Source organism: Trachypithecus francoisi, unplaced genomic scaffold, assembly GCF_009764315.1.
Source record: "Trachypithecus francoisi isolate TF-2019V2 unplaced genomic scaffold, Tfra_2.0 Lachesis_group3, whole genome shotgun sequence".
In the NCBI taxonomy this organism is placed as follows: Eukaryota; Metazoa; Chordata; class Mammalia; order Primates; family Cercopithecidae; genus Trachypithecus; species Trachypithecus francoisi.
Genome location: NW_022681468.1, coordinates 37,780,746 through 37,792,916, shown reverse-complemented (window position 1 = coordinate 37,792,916; position 12,171 = coordinate 37,780,746). Strand labels below are relative to the sequence as shown.

Sequence of the window (12,171 nt, the reverse complement as noted above, 5' to 3'; positions counted from 1 at the left end):
TGGGAGGGTGTATGTGTACAGGAATTTATCCATTTCTTCTAGATTTTATAGTGTATTTGCATAGAGGTATTTATAGTATTCTGTGATGGTGGTTGTATTTCTGTGGGATTAGTGGTGATATCCCCTTTATCCTTTTTTTTTTTTTGCGTCTATTTGACTCTTCTCTCTTTTCCTCTTTATTAGTCTTGCTAACAGTCTATCTATTTTGTTGATGTTTTCAAAAAACCAGCTCCTGGATTCATTGATTTTTTTGAAGGGTTTTTTTGTGTCTCTGTCTCCTTCAGTTCTGTTCTGATCTTAGTTATTTCTTGTCTTCTGCTAGCTTTTGAATTTGTTTCCTCTTGCTTCTCTAGTTCTTTTAACTGTGATGTCAGGGTGTCTATTTTACATCTTTCCTGCTTTCTCTTGTGGACATTTAGTGCTATAAATTTCCCTCTACACACTGCTTTAAACATGTTCCAGAGATTCGGGTTGTGTCTTTGTTCTCATTGGTTTCAAAGAACGTCTTTATTTCTGCCTTCATTTCATTATTTACCCAGTAGTCATTCAGGAGCAGGTTGTTCAGTTTCCATATAGTTGTGCGGTTTTGAGTGAGTTTCTTAATCCTGAGTTCTAATTTGATTGCACTGTGATCTGAAAGACAGTTTGTTGTGATTTCTGTTCTTTTACATTTGCTGAGGAGTGTTTTACTTCCAATTATGTGGTCAATTTTAGAATCAGTGCAATGTGGTGCTGAGAAGAATGTGTATTCTGTTGATTTGGGGTGGAGAGTTGTGTAGATATCTATTAGGTCCATTTGATCCAAAGCTGAATTCAAGTCCTGGATATCCTTGTTAATATTCTGTCTTGTTGATCTGTCTAATATTGACAGTGGGGTGTTGAAGTCTCCCATTATTATTGTGTGGGAGTCTAGGTCTCTTTGTAGGTCTCTAAGATCTTGCTTGATGAATCTGGGTGCTCCTGTATGGGTGCATATATATTTAGGATAGTTAGCTCTTCTTGTTGAATTGATCCCTTTACCATTAAGTAATGGCTGTCTTTGTCTCTTTTGATCTTTGTTGATTTAAAGTCAATTTTATCAGAGACTAGGATAAGATTGCGACCCCTGCTGTTTTTGCTTTCCATTTGCTTGGTAGATCTTCCTCCATCCCTTTATTTTGAGCCTATTTGTGTTTTTGCACGTGAGGTGGGTCTCCTGAATACAGCATACTGATGGGTCTTGACTCTTTATCCAATTTGCCAGTCTATGTCTTTTAACTGGGGCATTTAGCCCATTTATATTTAAGGTTAATATTGTTATGTGTGAATTTGATCCTGTCATTATGATGCTAGCTGGTTATTTTGCCCATTAGTTGATGCAGTTTCTTTATAGCATCGATGGTCTTTACAATTTGGCGTATTTTTGCAGTGACAGGTACCAGTTATTCCTTTCCATGTTCAGTGCTTCCTTTAGGAGCTCTTGTAAGGCAGGCCTGGTGGTGACAAATCTCCCAGCATTTGCTTGTCTGTAAAGGATTTTATTCTTCACTTAAGAAGCTTAGTTTGGCTGGATATGAAATTCTGGGTTGAAAATTCTTTTCTTTAAGAATGTTGAGTATTGGTCCCCACCCTCTTCTGGCTTGTAGGGTTTCTGCTGAGAGATCTGCTGTTATTTTGATGTGCTTCCCTTTGTGGGTAACCAGACCTTTCTCTCTGGCTGCCCTTAACATTTTTTCCTTTATTTCAACCTTGGTGAATCTTGGTGAACGATTATGTGCCTTGGGGTTACTCTTCTCGAGGATATTTCCTTGTAGTGTTCTCTGTACTTCCTGAATTTAAATCAACAAATATTTTTATCATCAGAGTCCAGAAGAAGAAGAGAAGGGAAAGAGGATAGGAAACTTATTTAATGAAATAATAGCTGAAAAACATCCCAAATGTGTTGAGAGATATAGACATCCAGATCCAGGAAGTTCAATGGTCTCCAAATATATTCAACCCAAAAGATCCTTCCCAATTTGTCAAAAGTTGAAGACAAAGAATTACATACATACAAGGAAGTCCATATTAGACTAACAGTAGATGTATCTGCAGAAATCTTACAGGCCAGAAGGGAAGGGAATGATATATTTAAAGTGCTGATAAAAAAAAATGCCAGCCAGAAATACTACATGCAGCAAAGCTATCCTTCAGGAACAAGGGAGAAATAAAGCCTTTCCCAGACAAACCAAAGCTGAACACCATCTTCTTAACCTTCTTTTCTCGTTTCACCAGCAACCCAACCCCTGGACTTCGTGTATTAAGAATATAAGGTGGCCAGGCATGGTGGCTAATGCCTATGAATCCAGTACTCTGGGAGGCCCAGATGGGAGGATTGCTTGAGCTCAGGAGTTCAAGACCAGCCTGATCAACATAGCAACATGCCATCTCTACAAAAAAAATAAAAATTAGTCAAGTGTGGTGGCACATGCATGTGGTCCCAGCTACTCAGGAGGCCAAGGCAGGAAGATCACTTGAGCCCAGGAGGTCAATGCTGCAGTGAGCCATAATTGTGCCACTGCACTCCAGCCTAGGTAACAGAGTGAGACCTTGTGTCAAAAGAAAAAATACATTTTAATTGAATGTTATTTAAAAAGAAAAAGAACATAAGGTGGTAGTGATAGCAACAACAGAATACCAAGGATAGTCTCCATGTCCACTATATTCTTTGCACAACCCCTACCATCTTGCAGTTTTGTCACATGATCAGGTGACCAAGTTTGTTTTCTTTTCTTCTTTATTCTGTAGTTATCATGTGATGTAAAACTCGATCCTCGTCCAGAATACCATCGGTGTATACTAACTTGGCATCACCAAGAACCACTACCTTGGGCACAGAGTACAGGTTAGTCATTCACATCTACAGATATGCCTAGGCACCTATCCTGTTAAAACACAAATTTATATATAATCTTCCTTGGTTATAACTGATTTTATAATTATTATACATTTTCCTTTTTGAAAAGTTAGATGAGTCAAATTATTCCTAAACAGTATAGCAAAAGTTAAAAAATAACTATTAGAAGTTTACTTATTTTATTGAGCCATATTTTCTAGATAAACATTTAGAATGTCCACATATCACTGACTAATATCCTGTAATAAATCTGGAATTACAGATTTGATATGTTTGTTCAACCAATAAGTTCTGAGTATAACTTTGTAGGAAAAGGAGGAGATTCTAGCTATACCATCTTGAAATGTGAGATGAAAGCCCAATTTATAATGTGGTTCTCTGTTGCCTCTACCATACCCTGCTTATTGGTAAATTTGAAGGGCAGAGAAATCAAAATTGATAATTCAGAGTTCTATAGTGACCTCCACTGGACTTTAAACTGTTATTTCCAACTTCCCTAGCCATATTTTGCCTAACTTTTGATGTGACTCCAGAAAAATTGTAGGACTAAGTGAAAACATCAGCTAACAGTGACCAAGTTTATGAGCTTTGCCATCAGAGAAAGCTGCATTCAAATTGGCCACTAACCTAGTTAGCAGGATCCTAGGCAAGTTACCTAAGAATTTTTTGAGTCTTGTGAGAATCAAATAAGGTGTTTAAGTAAAGTGCCTAGTACTTTGGCACTTAGTAAAGAAATGGTAGCTGCTACCATTATTGTCATTATTATTTTAATAGGTTTTTATGAAGCCACCCTTTTCAGACACGCATAACATTTCAGCCTGAATTGAGAAATTCTGTGGCGTTTTGCATAATGCTATAAAATCCTGGTTTTACTCTTTCAAGCAAGAATTTCTAATGTTTATTTTTAAAGTTTGAATGAGCTGGTGGTAGGATATAGTATCATGGCCACCTGAAAAAGGTACTGGAAAGTTTGATCATCCCTTCTCCTCTTGAAGACCTGCGTTTCTGTCTGTTTACATTTTGAAAAGGTCTACAAGGGCCCAAATGTGTATGCCATGATGCTTGTGCTGCTGTAATAAGAGTATTTCTTTCTAGGTAATCAAATGAGCAGCCGTCTGATGAGCATGCGCAGTGCCAATGGATTGTTGATGCTACCTCCAAAGACAGAACAGTATGTGGAGCTCCACAAAGGCGAGGTGGTGGATGTCATGGTCATTGGACGGCTATGATGGTCACCAGCAGGAGAAAGCTTTGATGCATGTCCACATATCATTGACTGTATCCTGTAATATGCAACGGCACAGCTAGTTTTCCCGATTTGGATAAAAGTTGATCTGTATAGTCAACATCTTGAACTATATTTCAAATGAATTTAAATATCTTTTAAAGAAAAAAACACCTAAAAATAAATCTTAACAGACAATTCTATTCTGATTATATCAAGGCAAATTTTTCCTTTCTTGCAAATTGCTTTGTGTGTTCAATGCTAGGTCTGATAGCGATAGCTTTTAGTAGACAGCTGTAGGTGCCTGCAGAACTTGTGTTTTTCTCATCTTTAAAATACAACTACTTATGCTCTTAAATCAAGGCTGTCTGCTTATTTATACTAGCGTAGGCAATACTTGGATTTCCCTTCTTAGTATGCTTCATAACTGCTTTACAGAGAGCTTTTGCTTGTTCTTTCTCATGTATCTCGTGTTTATGTGCACAGTGCCAAAAGAAGACTAACTGGGTGGAGGGAGGCTCTGCCTTGCCTCAAGAACCATCCCCTGCAGAGCATCCAGGGAGGTTTCTCTCCCCAATAGCCTCATGGCACAGTACTCTTGGGCAGTAACTGGACACCTTTTATTTGAACAAACAAACTGAAGAAAAAATGCTTCCTTAAGTGCTGACAGCCTTTTTAACCAATACATTTAAAATTGTACAGAACAAAACAATAAAATCAAAGACTGATCTTGTACAGATATTAGTGTTACCAGCATTCATGTGGAAATCAAGAGCAAAGACAAAATAATGTTAAACAACTCTGTACCATAACATTTTCTGTAATGATACTGAAACTTAATGAATAAAAAAAATTCCTTGATCATTATTTAAAAATGTAATGTGTTGGCCTCGTCATTAAAAAAGAGAAGAATGTCATGCCATTCTGATAGGGTTCTGCCTAATAAAAGGAATAGTTAAGATGGCCTACCAAGAAGATTTAAAATATGGTATATTGTAACTCTGTATCTTACTACAATGTTTGGGAAAAAATGTGATCATAGCATTATGATCTGTAGCATGTGAAAATACAGATGAGAAGTAGGAGAACCTGTAGTTGGTCTGGTCTTTCCAGTCATAGCTGGAGAATAGCAAGCAAATTTAGAGGAAGGGTATTAATGACTTGGAAAAAAAATTTCGTATTTTAGATGCCACAAAAGTCAATTTCAAACATCTACAGTTCTTGGAAATGGAGAAAAAAATAAGCAATGAACCAAAAAATTACAGATGAGCACCTTGAAATGTTTTAAGTGTGTTAGTAAGGAAATGGGAAAAAATATATGTGCTGACCATTGAAAACACAATAGGTAAAATATATTCTATCCGTAATGACTCCTTTAATAAAAACTTAGGGGCACTTTTCAAATGGTGGTAACAGAAAGATGTTAAATATACTGTAAAATGTGCTCAGGAAAGCAAACTACAAAAATTGGCCTACTAGTAAACAAAATGTCAAGGGATGGTAAGTAAAGGCCAAATAGTAAACAAATATTTGATACTGATATGTGATATTTTCATTTCATATTTACAGTTGAAGAAGATAAGGTTAGTTAATAGAGGTCAAATGAAAGAGTATGCAAAGAATCCTTTTATGTACATTCATTCAAGAAGTATTTGTTAAGCAGCTACTATGTTTTTAAGTACAAAGTACATCATGCTACTATTTACAAACATGAATAGGGCAGAGCACCTGACATTGTACTTCATTAGGGAGATAACAAAAATGCATGCAAATAACCACAATATTTAATATATTTGATAATATATAGTAGAGTGTATAGAATGTGATAAATGCCATAATACAGATTCTAAGGGCTGGAAGAATTCAGATGAGATTTCAAGGAGTAAGATGGCATGTTAGTGGGTCTTTTTTTTTTTTTTAGAGGCACAGTCTTGCTCTACTGCTCAGGCTGGAGTGCAGTAGCATGGTCATAGTGCACTACAGCCTCGAACTCCTGGCCTCAAGTGATCCTCCTGCATCAGACTCCCAAAGTGCTGGAATTACAGTTGTGAGCCACCATGCCCAGCTGATGTTATTGGGTCTTGAAGGATGGTAGAATTCTGAAGATGGTAGCACAGGAAAAAGGGTATCCAAAAACAGAGAATGACAGGTAATTAATGATAATTATTATAGAATAATTTCTATACCTGTAATATAGGAAGAACAACAATTATAGGGTTGTCGTGGAAATTAAACATATGAAATGTGCTGAGAGCAGTGCTTGTCATATATTAAGCTCCACAAAGGTAGAGATTTTTGTTTATTTTGTTCATTCCTGTTATCCCCAAATTCCTAGAAGAGTCTCTGGCATATGTGCATATATGCAAGCATCAGTAAATATTTTCTCAATAAAACACATTATGTAGAACTTACTGTAGGCCAGGCATTATCCTAAATACTTTCCATATGTTTAATTTTCACAACCCTATAAGCATTGGTTTTCCTGTATTACAGATGAGGATACTGAGGAACAGAGACTAAGAAACTTGGCTGGGCGCGGTGGCTCAAGCCTGTAATCCCAGCACTTTGGGAGGCCGAGACGGGCGGATCACAAGGTCAGAAGATCGAGACCATCCTGGCTAACACGGTGAAACCCCGTCTCTACTAAAAAATACAAAAAATTAGCCGGGCGAGGTGGTGGGCACCTGTAGTCCCAGCTACTCGGGAGGCTGAGGCAGGAGAATGCCGTAAACCCGGGAGGTGGAGCTTGCAGTGAGCTGAGATCCGGCCACTGCACTCCAGCCTGGGCGACAGAGTGAGACTCCGTCTCAAAAAAAAAAAAGAAACTTGTCCATGGTCACATAGATAGGAGAGAGAGCAAGGATTCAAATTTAGCAATCTGACTCTACAGTCTGTACTCTTTTTTTTTTTTTTTTTTTTTGAGATGGAGTCTTGTTCTTGTCACCCAGGCCGGAGTGCAGTGGCGCGATCTCAGCTCACTACAACCTCCACCTCCTGGGTTCAAGCGATTCTCCTGCCTCAGCCTCCCAAGCAGATAGGATTACAGACATGCACTGCCATGCCCAGCTAATTTTTCTATTTTTAGTAGAGACGGAGTTTCACCATGTTGGCCAGGCTGGTGTCAAACTCCTGACCTCAGGTGATCCGCTGGGATTACAGGCAAGAGCCACCGTGCCCCACCTATATTCTGTTTTTCTTTTGTTGTTTTGTTTTGTTTTGTTTTGTTTTTTGTTTTGAAATAGGGTTTCACTCTGTCGCCCAGCCTGGAGTGCAGTGGCATGATCTCAACTCACTGCAGGCTTGACCTCCATGGGCTCAAGTGATCCTTCCATCTCAGCCTCCTGAGTAGCTAGGACTACCCATCACACCTGGCTAATTTTTTCTGTATTTTGCAGAGACAGGCTGGTCTTGAACTCCTAGGCTCAAGTGATCGCCCATCTCAGCCTCCCACAGTGCTGGAGTTACAGGTATGAGTCACCACACTCAGCCTACAGTCTATCTTCTTAAACTCTTAAGTTACAGAAACAAAATAGGTATAAGATGTTTGTGAGACTGAAAAAGTACTGATTTAAGGCCCAAAAGTTATTAAAGTTATTTGGTATTAAAGTTCTTAAGTACCAAATTAAGAGTCTAGATTTATTCTAGAGAAAATAAAACCATTAGGGATTCTTGATCAGGGATGTATCATGATCAGAGATATCCTTTTAGGGAAAATGTTTTGGCAGGCTTCAGGCAGATAGACTAGAATGGAGAGAAATAAGTGAAAGGCACCAGTTAAGTTATAGCAATTGTGCAGGTGAGGGGGTAGAGGTGATGGTGATGGTGATGGGAAGGTCCGGACAGATGGATACATCTCTGGAGAGAAAAGAATGGAAAGAATTTTATGGCTGATTTCAAGTTTTGGAAAGGAAGTTAAAGAAGGGAGAGATGATTCAAAGTCTCCCCTCTTGGCTGAGAAAATGTTAAACGTTAACAAAAAGAAAGAAAAAATGAGTTTTATGGAGGAATTGAGTTTGGGCATATGTTTGAGATGCCAGGAGTGCTAAGATAGACATGTCCCATTGGCATTTGAAAGTACAGGTTGGGGTTCACAGAAGAGTTACTGACTGGATACAACCTTGGGAATCATTCACATAAGGTGGCATCTGAAATGCAAGGGTGGATGGAAACGATTATCAAGAAAAGCCTTGCCAAGAGAAGAGGACAGGCCTTGGGGTGTTGGAGGAAAAAGCCATGAATGGCATCAGGGGTAAAACAGTTTGTAGAAGAGACGAGAAGGAGTGCAGGGTCCCACAAACCAAGGAGGAGAGTCTCAAGAAGGATCAACTGTGAATGCAAAAGAAATACCAAGAAGAATGAAGGCCCAAAAAGCCTTATTGATTAGGCAATTATTTGTGAACTCTTAATAGTGCAATTTTAGTAGTGGGTTAAGAGCAAAAGTCAGATTACAATCTAGAAACTGTGAACATGAATTCTTCTGAATTTGTGTGTGAAAAAAGAAAGACAAAATAGTAGCATGAACTGGTAAGAAAGTGGAGGGAAGATTTGGGGTTTGTGGGTTTTGAAAAAGAAACAACAGTGGTGGGCATGTTAACAATGCAAGAGTAGTATCCTAAAAGGAGAAAGAAGAGGAAAGAAGGGCTGGATTTAAGGACCCTGGTGCCCCAATTCGGCTGGAAAATAAAAGGAACATTTTTTCCTTCTGAGTTAGAAAAAGGAGAAGATATGAACACACTTGAAGTGGAAACAGGGGAAATGTCATTTAATTGTTAAAGTTGAACAAAATATTTCTACTTGGCACCGTGGACATCAATTTTATCTAATCTATTTGCATTTATTTGACTAAAATTATATAAGAAGCATATTATAAGTCTTTTTTGTCTTAGTAGTTGATACTTACATAAAAGGCTATAGAAGATGTTTTCAGGTTTTGATTATAGCTGTGTAAAAGTTAAGCAGTTCCTTTTTAACCAGATTTTTTGGTTCTGTGTTTTGGTTGTTTCAAATCATACCAGAATGAAAAAAAGAACATAAGCCGGCAATGTTTATCAAGTAAATGCTTGGTGATGTTGCATGTTACAGCAGGTGGATTCTTTTGGATGGCTTTCATATTTAAAATTATTTGCTAATTAAAAAATGTTGTAGATCTAACCTGTTAGCAATTCTTGATCTTCATGAAACCCTAACAAGGTAAGTCATTATCTTTCCCAATTATAGAAAGTGGGGTAGGGGGTTATGTAAGTACAGAATTCAAAGTAAATAAACTGTATGTCTTGTTATTCCAATGAGGATGGGTCTATATTAAATAATGCATTGCATTCTGACGTGTTTATAAGAAGCATTATGCTTGACTCTCTGTGTTATGTTGCTACAGAATTCATCAAGAATTGGCCTAGAACCAAAAAGTTAAAGACTTGCTCAATCCTGTCCATTTTGTATGGTCAGCTACCAGTATTTCTCCTGCAGTCTTTTGAAATAATTCATTTTAATTAACAAGCATTTCTTAAGCTCCTACAGTATGCCAGGCTCCATGTTAGGCACTGAGAATACAATGATGAATGAGACAGTCTCAGATATCTAAGTGAAGAAGAGAGATTATGAGAAAGGAAAACAATTTAAATGCAGGTTAGGAAAAGTATATGAAGAACATTCAATGACATGTTAGACAGTGACTGGATGGAGGCCTCAATCACATTCAGTGGTTGTGTCAAGATCCAGCCATTTTAGAAGAAGTAGAAATCACACTAAGTGTTTCAACAGAGAGACTTCAATGCAGGAATATGCTAAATAGGTGTTGGAGGCCTAGAAAAAAAGCACAAAGGAAACACAGATATCAGAGACAACTAGAAGAAGCAACTCCCACAACTAGGGCTGGGGAGTTGGGAGGGATAGGTTAGGGGAATCACAGCCTGGAAGCTCAGAGGCCGGACCCATTGGAGCCAGGACTCAGCCCTCTAAGGAGAGGGCGCTGCCCAATTGCTGATTCTGAGAATGTCAAAAACAAAAACAAAACAACCAAAATGCAGGCTAGAACCAGTTGCTGTTGCCCAGGTGACACTGAGAGAAACAGCAGGTCAACTAGAGGGAACACAAGTCTCTTCTTCCCTCCTATTTTCTAGCCTCCTCTGGTCTAATGCAACCTATTATTGAACCTAACAGAAAGCCAGCTGGAGAGAGAAATGTAGTTTGCAGAGCTCCAGCAATTCAATGCAGAGTATGCTGTGGTGCATTTGCAGCTGAGAGATAGTCAATGACCAAGTGATTGAGAAACAGCTCTCTAAACAGGTGACATCTGAGCTGGGTTCTGAAAAACGAAAATAAGCCCATATGTGAAGAGCTGGGAGATGAGCTTTTCAGACAGGAAATGGCTCAAAGAATGTAACATCAGGAAAGAGACAGAAGTATGATGAGGGAGTGGTGTAAGTTGTCTGAAATATAGTTGGAAAGAACTGAAGCCAGGATGGAGCCAGATCATGCTCACAAATATATAGGCTCTTGAGTTTAATGCTAAATATATACACATACCTTATGATCCATGTCACATATTCTAAAAACATTAGGAAGGTACTGAACATTTAAAGGAGAAATAAATCATTTACTAAACAGTTTAATACGAGGCACCATGCTAACTAAGGGTTCCTGCAAACAAGCACCTCATTCTTTCTGCCTCCTACACCTGTTCCTCTGCCTGTAGTTTGTTTCCTAGTTGATGGCACCGTCATTCACCCAGCTTCCCAAAACTCTGAGTCACCTTTTCCCTCCCCACATCAGTGAGTCACCAAATTCTATGGACTCTACTAATAGTTCCCAAGTTAACCCCTTCCTTTCCATTGACACTGCCACTGCCACTACCATGGCTTCAGTATCTCCAGAATTGCCCTTCCCAAATCTATCCTCCACTCTGCTCTCAGAATAATCAATTCAGAACATAAATCTCTCCATGTAACACTATTTATTAGAACTACTGGAGCAGATGAAGTCTCAGCACCTAGTTATGGCTTTCAAAGCCCTCCACAATCTAGGCCCTTCTTCCATGAACTTCATTTTTTTTCTCCTCTTCAACTTTATGTAACACCAGACCATTTGTAGTTAGCCCTCAAACCCTGTCATTTCATGCCTCTGTGCCTTTGCTCAGGCTGACCAACCTTTCAGGATTTAGCTTGGATATTAGCTCCTCCGTGAAACTGTCCCTAAATCCCCCAATTGGACTAAGTGCCCTTCATCTGTGCTCCCAGAATCCCCTGTCACCCCTCCATCTTATCGCTACATAACACTGAAATATTCTGTTTACATGACCCCTTCTCCACTTGATGGTAAACTTCTTGAGTGCAGAGACTGTTCATCTTTGTGGTCCAGCATGGCATGATGCCCAGGAAATAGTAAGTACTCATTACTGAGCCTACTGAAAGAATGTACCTTGCATTGCACTCACCAGGGACTGAATGTGGCAGGAAACCTTCATATCCCAAGCTTAGGACATGCAGCTAAGAAGATCCCATGCAGTGTGAACAGGCAGGCCCATCTCCTGAGGGACAAAGAGGGCTAATTGCTCACAGACCTCAATTTGACAAAGTGCCACAAATTCAGACTTACAATCTCCAAATGAAGTTATACATACAGTTTTATATTTTATGCATCTTTAAAAGCATTTCTTTCTTTCAATAGAGATGGGGTCTCACTGTGTTGCCCAGGTTGGTCTCAAAATCCTGGGCTCAAGCAATCCTCCTGCCTTGACCTCCCAAAGTGCTGGGATTGCAGGCGTGAGTCACTGTGCCCGGCCTCAGCTCTGTTTCTAAGCAGTTTCCCTCTAAAAATGCTATATTCTTTTGATGCTTTTCTTCACAGAGGCTCAAAGTGCCTTAAATATGTTTAAGTCTCTGGAACTTAAGATACAGGGAAATTGAATAATAAATTATCAATTGAATGATCAATGATGTAAAATATGATATTTTTTCCGTGGTTATACTATTGCTAAATTGACTTTTCTCTCCAAGAAATCTTCTGAAAACTTCACACCACCACTCCACGGGAATGCTGACCACACTTCCTCTCAGGGGCAGACCTGCAGGGC

General features: G+C 38.9%; 1 protein-coding gene across 14 annotated transcripts in view; it reads left to right on the top strand.

Annotated features, from left to right (window-relative positions):
• The window catches only part of GPHN (gephyrin), a 791,686-nt gene extending 786,706 nt beyond the window's left edge, over positions 1-4,980 (top strand). For 5 of the 14 annotated variants that reach the window (XM_033187694.1, XM_033187692.1, XM_033187689.1 and 2 more), the window contains 2 exons: positions 2,767-2,863; positions 3,971-4,295. In XM_033187694.1, the coding sequence (XP_033043585.1) occupies positions 2,767-2,863; positions 3,971-4,104 (231 nt within the window). In that variant the 3' untranslated portion in view covers positions 4,105-4,295. Of the gene's footprint in view, positions 1-2,766; positions 2,864-3,970 lie in introns of all 14 variants that reach the window. The other 9 variants (XM_033187695.1, XM_033187684.1, XM_033187691.1 and 6 more) reach the window with 3 other exon arrangements.
• The last annotated feature ends 7,191 nt before the right edge of the window (positions 4,981-12,171 follow it).